General features: G+C 52.2%; 1 protein-coding gene across 5 annotated transcripts in view; it reads right to left on the bottom strand.

The window, feature by feature from the left end:
- Window positions 1–9,053, bottom strand: part of SHKBP1 (SH3KBP1 binding protein 1) — a 12,062-nt gene extending 3,009 nt beyond the window's left edge. For 2 of the 5 annotated variants that reach the window (XM_008582450.1, XM_008582460.1), the window contains exons 1-13: window positions 8,931–9,021; window positions 8,661–8,714; window positions 8,307–8,532; window positions 7,609–7,675; window positions 6,441–6,602; window positions 6,270–6,360; window positions 5,990–6,180; window positions 5,260–5,375; window positions 4,222–4,309; window positions 3,992–4,108; window positions 2,520–2,690; window positions 1,296–1,451; window positions 728–824 (exon numbers count right to left, since the gene is read on the bottom strand). In XM_008582450.1, the coding sequence (XP_008580672.1) occupies window positions 728–824; window positions 1,296–1,451; window positions 2,520–2,690; window positions 3,992–4,108; window positions 4,222–4,309; window positions 5,260–5,375; window positions 5,990–6,180; window positions 6,270–6,360; window positions 6,441–6,602; window positions 7,609–7,675; window positions 8,307–8,532; window positions 8,661–8,714; window positions 8,931–9,016 (1,622 nt within the window). In that variant the 5' untranslated portion in view covers window positions 9,017–9,021. Of the gene's footprint in view, window positions 1–727; window positions 825–1,295; window positions 1,452–2,519; window positions 2,691–3,991; window positions 4,109–4,221; window positions 4,310–5,259; window positions 5,376–5,989; window positions 6,181–6,269; window positions 6,361–6,440; window positions 6,603–7,608; window positions 7,690–7,933; window positions 7,993–8,306; window positions 8,753–8,930 lie in introns of those variants that run through there. The other 3 variants (XM_008582467.1, XM_008582481.1, XM_008582472.1) reach the window with 3 other exon arrangements.
- Window positions 9,054–9,068: the final 15 nt, after the last annotated feature.

Below are 9,068 nucleotides of genomic sequence, written 5' to 3'. Positions count from 1 at the left end.
TGCCTCCCCCATCCCATCCTGACCCCTCTGCCTGTGCCTCCCCATCCCATCCCCGACCCCTCTGCCTGGGCCTCCCCATCCCATCCCTGACCCCTCTGCCTGTGCCTCCCCATCCCATCCCTGACCCCTCTGCCTGTGCCTCCCCATCCCATCCCTGACCCCTCTGCCTGTGCCTCCCCATCCCATCCCTGACCCCTCTGCCTGTGCCTCCCCATCCCATCCCTGACCCCTCTGCCTGTGCCTCCCCATCCCATCCCTGACCCCTCTGCCTGTGCCTCCCCATCCCATCCCTGACCCCTCTGCCTGTGCCTCCCCATCCCATCCCTGACCCCTCTGCCTGTGCCTCCCCATCCCATCCCTGACCCCTCTGCCTGTGCCTCCCCATCCCATCCCTGACCCCTCTGCCTGTGCCTCCCCATCCCTCTGCCTGTGACTCCCCATCCCACCCTGACCCCTCTGCCTGTGCCTCCCCCATCCTGGCACTGACTACACTGGCTATCTCTGCATGAGATCCAGCACAGGGGCCTGAGGTTTCTCCACCTTCACTCCCACCCATACCTGTCATACCTTTGATAACTCTAGCCCCCAAGCCCAGGCCACTTGTCTCCCTCCCTGCCTTTGCTCCTTCAGTCTCCCTTGGCTGGGACACCTTTCTGGCCTCAATGACCCAGCTGGTGTCTTGCCTTCTCCTCTGACCACCCTCCCTGTTTGATGGGACAGTCCTCACCGCTGACCAGTAGATGAAAGCCTCACAAAGAGCTGGCTGGCGCTCGGCACCACCTTCTGAATGAATACTTGCTGGTCATCTCGCTCACCGTAGGGTCCTGGGCCAGGCAGGGGCAAGGGTCAGGGCCAGCTGGGGTCCCCAGGCCCTCAGACCCCAAGGCTCTTCTTCCTTCCACACTGATGGACCCCTTCCCAGACCTAGGTCCCAACCCCAGGCTGATGGAGTTGGGCTGGGTCAGACAGGGTTGGGGGGTCCCAAAAGTCGGTGGAGCTCAGGCATATCAGGGTCAGGTGCACATCAGTGGAGGTGGGGTCCAAGGTCAGGTGGCAGTCAGCAAGAATCAAGGGGGGTAAATGGAGGTCAACAAGGATCAGGTAGAGGTCAGTGGAGGTCTACAGGGGTCAGCAGTCAATGGGGATGGGAGGGTGCCTAGGTAGAGGTCAATGAAGGCCAGCCAGGTCTGTTGGGTGGGTCGGTAGAGGTCTACAGGGATCAGATAAGGGGGTCAGTGTGGGCCAGTGGGGTGGAGGGCAGGTCAGTGGGGTGGGGGCCAGGGGCCAGGAGGCACCAATGTCATTTCCAGCACTGCAGCCACCATGCCCGTCGGCCGATTCCAGCGCCAGGATCTTGAAAGAAGCAAGTGGGGTGGAGCCAGGCTGGGTGGAAATCATGCCTCGGAAGCGAGTCACAGACCATGTCCGCACATGGTTGTTGTCAGCACAGACTGAAGAGTATGAGAACAGCAGCAGGTCATGCCTGGCTGTGGCATCAAGGCTACCCAATTTTCCTGAGCCTCAGGATGACCCCCTTTCAGAGATGTAAGGATTCAGCCCCTCTGAATGCTTCCCTTTCAGAGAATTCTCTCCTCTCCAGAATTCCAAATGGTCAAAAATCCTGTTGGCTCTTCCTCCAAAATCATTCCAGAGCATTATCTCACCTTATCCTGTCCACAGCCCTTACCCTGGTCCTGTCCATCTTGTCTCCTGCCTGGACCACTGCAGCAGCCTCCTCCCTGGTCCCACTGCTCCTGTCCTGTTCCCACAATGTGTCCCTACATGCAACCAGAGGGAGCCTGCGAAGACTTGAGTCTGGTCTTGTTGCTCAGAGCCCCTCCCTGATTGGAGCCCTCCATGGCTCCTGACCCAGCACCTCCCTGCCCTCATCTCCTCCCTCTCCCCCTCGCTCAGGCACGGGGGGGCTCCCTGTTCTTCCTCAAACATATCAAACATCCCCCCACTTCAGAGCCTTTGCAATGCCTGTTCCCTCTGCCTGGAATTCTTGTCCCCACTCATTTGCATGGCTCGTTCCTTCATTTGTGCTCAAAGGTCCTTCCTCAGAAAGGCCTTCCCTGACCTACGCACTCTCCAGCCACACACAGCTTTGTTTTTATTCATGGTCCTTATCACCACCTACGTTGACTTATATTTTCATATATTTATTTATTGTCTGCCATCCCCACTAGAATATTAGCTCTGTGAGGGCAGGGATGTAGCCTGTTATGTTCATCACTGTATCCCCTGTGCCTGGCACACAGTAGATGCTTAATAATTGCTTACTGAATTAATGATTTCTCCTCTTCCCGCCACAATGCACTCTCCCTGAGATTTCTTCCCTTACGGTGTTCTCTCACTTCCGCAATTACTGTCCAAAGTCAATTCTCTCTCCCATAGAGCTCTCTCCCTATAAAATGTTCCACTCCAGTGGAAATCCTCATCCACCTGGCTTCATGCTGCCATCTGAGCTGTCTCTCCTGCAGAGAGACGGACACCTGGGCTGGCCCAGTAAGGCCCACCTGAGATGAGATGCTTCTCTGACAGCATGATCTTGGTGACGGGGCTGCGGTGCACAGTGAAGGTCTGGAAGAGTTGGGGCCCCGAGCCCACTGTCTCAGGGTGCTGCACAATGACCCGCACACCCCCTGAGCTGGTGCCGTAGGCAATCTCGATCCAGTTCCCGCTGTCACCTGGTGAGACCAAACATGACGACAAGGATTAGGTCACAGACAGACAGACACCAAGGCAGAGAGAAAGAGGCGGACAGACACAGAACAGAGACAGAGTCAGAAACCCAGGAGAGAGGGAGGAAGGGAGATAACATGGTGCGGGGGAGATGTGGGGAATGGAAGAACAGGGACACGAAGGCACAGATCAGAGAAGGAAAGACCCAGAGACAGAAATTAAGAGAGAGAAATGGAGCTAAAAAGAGAGAGAAGAGAAATAGAAAAATAGAGAAACAGACACAGGGAATCAAGAATCTGAATCACATGGAGGGATATAGAGACAGAGACATAGAGAGGTGGAATTAGAAAGACAGAAAAACATAGGAAGAAACATGAACAGACAAAGAGCAAGACGGGAAAATGTAACCCAGTGTATCTGAGGGACTCTCAGCCCTGGCCAACTTGCCATAGGGGAAAAATGATTTTGCAACTGTCAGAAACTTAACGGACTATCTTAAGGAATGTGGGAAAACATAGGAAGAAACATGAACAGACAAAGAGCAAGACGGGAAAATGTAACCCAGTGTATCTGAGGGCCTCTCAGCCCTGGCCAACTTTCCATAGGGGAAAAATGATTTTGCAACTGTCAGAAACTTAACGGACTATCTTAAGGAATGTGGGTAGGTAAGATGTGGTTTTATATTTTGTGCAGCAGTCATGAGCAATGGATTAGGGTTACACGTAGTAACATGGATGGACAAAAAGTAAGAGGATAACTGGGATATAGGCCCAATGCCATGTATGTAAATTCAAAAACGTGTCCACAATACTCATTTTGTAAGGAAACATACAAATAAAAAGATAAATGTTCAACATGACAAAATAGCGGCATGTGGTGGGGAGGGAGATGGGGAGGAATGCAATAAATAAATGAACTGAGAAAGGAGCCTTATGTAGAAAAAAGGTGATAATGTGCTCTGAAGTTAGGTATATTATTAAATATTCCTGCTGGAAAAAATGAGCTTTAACAAAAAAGAAAAAAGAAAAAAAAGAAAACAGAAAAACTGTCCCAAGTAAGAGAAGTCAGCTTCAGCCACTGTTAAAACACATATCCTCTGTTTTACAAACATGCAAACATCACGACCTAATCACAGAGGTGGGAAAGAAAACATAGACTAACTACTGATGAATGACTAAATGAGAGAGGAATCTGCCCCTCCTCCTGATCAATCCCACTGGGTCATGCTATACAAGTCAGGAAACAACTGCAGGCTGAGGCTGGTTTGGCTGGTCATGGCAGGAGGGGAAGCCGGGCCATAGCTTACTGGTCTTGGGGGTGAGGTAGACACTGAGTGCAGTGACCCCGTCCTCTGCCGGGTCCCGGTAGAGCTCGCTGACAAGGAGATCGTTGTCCTTCATGCGCAGGGGGAACTTCTGCACATCTGGGGAGGGAAGGGAGGGTAGAGCGGGTTTGCTGAAGGTGCCCCATCCTGTCCCCTCCCCTCCCATTTCTTGGGGGAGACTCTCAGACACCAGGGCATAGGCTGCTGCTCACCCACATAGTAGATAGAGCCATTGTTGCAGCCCAGGAGGAGAAAGGAGCCTGCAGCATCGTAACTGGTGATGGGCTGCACCTCCTGGACCTGGCGCAGGGAAGGACACGCTGTGGCCATGGAGCCCCCGACGCCTCTGCTTCTGCAGCCCCCCTGACAGCATGCCCTCTCCTCCCTGCTCCAGAGCCTACCTACCTATGCCTGGCCTATCTCTCTTCATCCCATTCTTCCTGTGACTCCCTTTTGTACATCTGTCTCTTTGTCTCTGAGTGTCTCTCAGTCTCTCCTTGACTCTGTCATTTTTTCTTTTTTTTTTTTTGACGGCTGGCTGGTACAGGGATCCAAACCCTTGACCCTGGTGTTATAACACCTTGACTCTGGATTTCTGACATTACTCTAATTCCAGGTCCAGGTTCACATCCCCATACTCGACAGCCACCCTACTACACCCCCCCCCCCAAATAACTCATTTCTATCTCTCTGTGTCCCTTCATCTACCACAGTCATTCAGTCCTGGTTTCACTCTGTCCATCCTTCCATCACCTCTTTCTGATTTTCTCTATTTCTATTTGTCTGCTTCTTTCTCTATCTCAATCTCTTTCTCTGCCTGTCTGCCTTTGTCTGTCTGTCTCTCTTCCAAACACTCAGACTTTAGTAGGATAAAAACAACACTGTAGATTTTTTTTTTTTTTTCAGTTTGGACATGGCTTGGGGTGGGTACAGAGAGAGTGATGGACATTTGCACATCTCTTTCTGGGGTTCTGCCTCCTATACAATCTCCCCTCACCTGCTCCCTAACCAAGTGCCTGGAGAATCCTCTCTCCTCCTTTCCAAACTCTTCCATCCCTCATGTCAACTCTGCAGCTCCTCCTCCAGGAAGGCCCCCCTGATGCCCCTTAGGCCTTTATTGCACACATCCCCATGTCTGGTCCACTGGCTTTCTCTGGGGTGGGAGTGGGGGGGCAGAAAGGAATCCCTCCCTGGGTCTGTACAGTCCCAACAGGTGGGGAGAAGGTAGCCAGGCTGGCCAGAACTCTGACCTGCCAGTGCTTGGTGACAGCATTCCACACCCCAATGCGCCCGGTGTGGCTTGTGGCAATGAGCTGGTTCCCAACAAAGAACAAGGCCTCCACAGGCACCCCCAGATGGAAGACTCCTACAGGGCAAGGAGGGCTCACCACTCTCCTCCCCCATGAAGTGGGGAGGAGAGTGGTGGCAGGAAGAATTCCAAGAGACAGACAATTCAGTTGGGCCATGGAATCCTCACAGGACAGAGGATTGCAGCAGGAATTATACAGGATTACAACGGGCCAGATTTCTGGTGGAGTGTGGGACTCCCACGGAGTGTGGAATTCTAACATGCCTGATATTTGCGACAGGCAAAAAAAACTCTAGTGATGGCAGAGCATTCTCAGAGGACTAGGATTTGTTAGGGACAGATTATTCTAACAAGTCAAGAGATTTCTAATGGCAACACAGATTCTTACAGCCTCTGGGATTTTATTGGCATGGTGCATTCTTATAAAGCAAAGAGATCTAACAGGGCAGGGAATTCTGATGAAAGAGAGAATTGCACATGGGTTCATTTTTCTAACAGGCCAAGGAATTTTAACAGGATGGAATTCTGAAGAGTTGGAGCATTCTAATGAGGCAAAGAAATCTAACAGGGCAGAGATTTTGTATGGGTTTGAGAATTTCATGAGGTGAGTTATTTTAACAGCCCACAAAATTCTAAAGGCAGAGGGTTCTGGAAAAGGCCTGGGGCCATACCTATCTCAGAGCCACCGCCTTCTGCTTGCAGTGCCCACAGCAGGATCTCACTGCCTGTGGCCGCTGCCACCATCTTGTCGTGCTCACCCAAAGCCCCACCAGGCACCCGGGCTGTGAGCGCCAATCGCTCAATGGGCCAGTCCAGGCGGGGGCTGGAAAACACTAGCTGCCAGCCAGAGGCTTCCTTTAGCCTGTAGGATTGTGGGACACCATCAACCCTCACCTTAAGCCCTCCCCATCAACAGGGCTCAGAACCTCCTGCCACCCCCGCCCTGAGCACCTATAACAGACAAGAAACTGGGTATAGGCCACGGCGATCCAGTTGTGGTGTCCACACACCAGGCGCACCATCCCCGGCTCCTCCGGTTGCCCTTGGGGAGAAGAGTAGGGATCAGGGCAGGGTCACTGGGCCCCACTGGCTGCCCTGACCTCCTAGGAGATAGAAACGTACCTGAGGGGGAGGGAGGGATTTTCTCATCTAGCATTCGGCCCAGCAGCCCTGCATTGCCCAGGTTGGGGGGCATTGTGTTGCTCCGTCGAACAGGGGCTGGACGTCCCCCTACCTGCTGGGGCCCCGCCAGGCTGTGCCGGTTCGGTCGTTTCACCGGGAACACTATAGTAAGAGGGGCAGAGTAACGATAGCTGTAAACATGGCTGTCATGTCGTAAGCACTTAAATATGACAGATACTGATTTCCCCATGTGTGAAGCATAGTCTCCTGGTGAAGATTTTAGGTGGTGCAGGGATATGGCACTAAATAACACTGAATCACACAGAGAGTTATTCCCTTTTCAGTTCCCTTGAGCCCCTCACAGAGGAAGACTCAGTTTAATACAGTTCTGCTATGATGTTAATGCTTCTTCAATATTCACTAATCTTCCCTTTTAATAAATGGAAGCCTGCACCCTTGGCAGGCAACAGCATCTAGCCAGAGTTTAATAACACTGTTATGTTTGTTTTCTTTCATGCTTTTTGGGGTTTTATTTTCAAGTTTACTTTGTATTTGTGGTATAGTGACAGTGATACAAAATTTCTATTTAAGATGATTTTTTGAAAACGGGGTAAAACTAAGTTAGGAAAATAATAGTACAGGTCTCTATATTTGGCAAATTTTACAAAGGAAGTAGGTAATGACTGAGGTCAGGAAAAGAAAGCTATAGATTAAATTTCCCCACCTTGTTCTTTCTACCAGTCAGCAAAGCCTAGTGGACTACAGTTCCTAATAACTGCTGGGACATACTTTCCATAGGCAGTGGGCTGGCTGCTCCAAGGTCTCTCCAGGATTATAGTGAAGAAGTTTCCTTTGATATTTCTCCCCTCCATGCAAAGGACTCCAGTTGTTCCAAATCCTCCCCGCGAGGAAATCAAACCTGAACTACAACTCCCATCAGGCCCTATGGCATACTTCTGAGCCTCAAGGAGAACTAGCTGGCCCATTGCCTCATGGGAAACGCTGTTTCCTACTTCCCTTCCAAGCATCAGCCCAAGCATCTAATATACAACTACAACTCCCATAGTGTCTCAGGGACCACAGCACAGGCACCCAAGGGCTGCAGTCTCATGGGAAGTGTAGTCTTTAGTTCAAACCCTCCTCCCGTCAATCCATTGGGAGTGCCCACCTGGTGGGGGCAGGTAACCATTGAAGAGGACGTTTCCACAAGAAGATCGATCCAACTCCTCCCGCAGCTGCAGGCGACGAACTGTGATGGAAGGACTAAAAGGCTGGGACTTGGGGGGGTACTGAGGCAGACCCCTTTTCTCTTCCCCATCTCTTTTTCCACAGAATACCACTTCTCTCAGACCCAGGGCCAAATCCAGTGCTCTCAGCTCTAATCCAACCCTCTTTCAGGAGAGACAGGGAAGAAGGGCAGGGAGCATTCAGGAGCCATCAGTAGAGAGCTGGTTTTCTATGCAATGAGGATGACAATTGGGGACCTCACTTACCCAGAGGAGTGAGCCCATAGAACTGGGCTTCATGGAGGAGGCTGGAGCCATGGACACCCCTGGGTGGCAGAATTGACTAGGGGTCAAGGTCTGGGATGTGGGAATGAGCAGAGAACTTTGAGGAGGAAATTTTCGAAACTGCACAGAGAATGTCCAGGAGTAGCAAATTTTGACAGGATCAAGATTCTAAGAAGATATGGGCAGTGAAAATGAGTGTGTGTTCAGGGAAAATTCTAAGGACATATGATTTTAATATGATCTAGGTTCTGAATGAAAATTCTAATAGAATGGAGCTTCAGTGGACATTCTGAGAAGAAGACACTTCTCAGGGGGTAAAGACGGTGGGGGCTCCCTCCCTTTTATCCATGCCAACCTGAGGTCCAACTCTTTGGTGCGCAGGAAGTTGAGGATGGGGGCGAAGACGGTGGGGTCCCTGTCGATGAAGATCTGCGGGAAAAGGGCGCAGACGATGTACGGAGCAAAGAGCGGGACTGACTGGGGGTCCTGTCCCTCCCTCGACCGGCCGCCCTATTTCAGCTCTTCCCCTACTCACTGCTCCGGTCTCATCTTTCAGCGTTGAGATGCGTCCGCTCAGAAGACTACAGGGAGGGGACGCAGAGCAGGTGTCACGAGCCGAGGCGAAGGTTGGGTGCTAGAAATTAGGTCTCTCCCCACACCCTCTCCTTCTGCTCCCTTACCCCCGCCCCAAACTCGCTCTCCCGATCACCTGGAAAAGAAGGAGTCTGGGATCCAGGTGAGAGTCTGGCGAGAGGTACTGAATCTGAGCGGGGAAGGGAAGCGGACGCAAAAGGTGATGGGGAAAGGGAGGGTGAGGATCCAGTTTCCTCCCCTCCCCCAGCGTTTTTCCAGGCTCTCGCGCCTCCAGCAGGGGGCGGAGCAACCCTTGATGGACAGAGATTTCCCCGAGGAGAGGCGGGTACTGCCACCCCCGCTCCCCGCCCGCCAGGGGGTGGATTTATTAATCTCCCACACTCACCTCTTGCCTCCGACGTTCAGATGAATCACTTGCCCGGGAGGCCCCAGACCCGAGAGCCCCTCGGCTGCATTCGCCGCCGCTGCCATGGCCCCCGGGCCAGCCGGCTGGCCTGTGCTCGCTTCCGGGTGTACACCCGGA

Source organism: Galeopterus variegatus, unplaced genomic scaffold (genome assembly GCF_000696425.1).
Source record: "Galeopterus variegatus unplaced genomic scaffold, G_variegatus-3.0.2 Scaffold93, whole genome shotgun sequence".
Classification (NCBI taxonomy): Eukaryota; Metazoa; Chordata; class Mammalia; order Dermoptera; family Cynocephalidae; genus Galeopterus; species Galeopterus variegatus.
The sequence above is the reverse complement of the archived record's forward strand: the minus strand, read 5'-3'. Positions and strand labels throughout refer to the sequence as shown.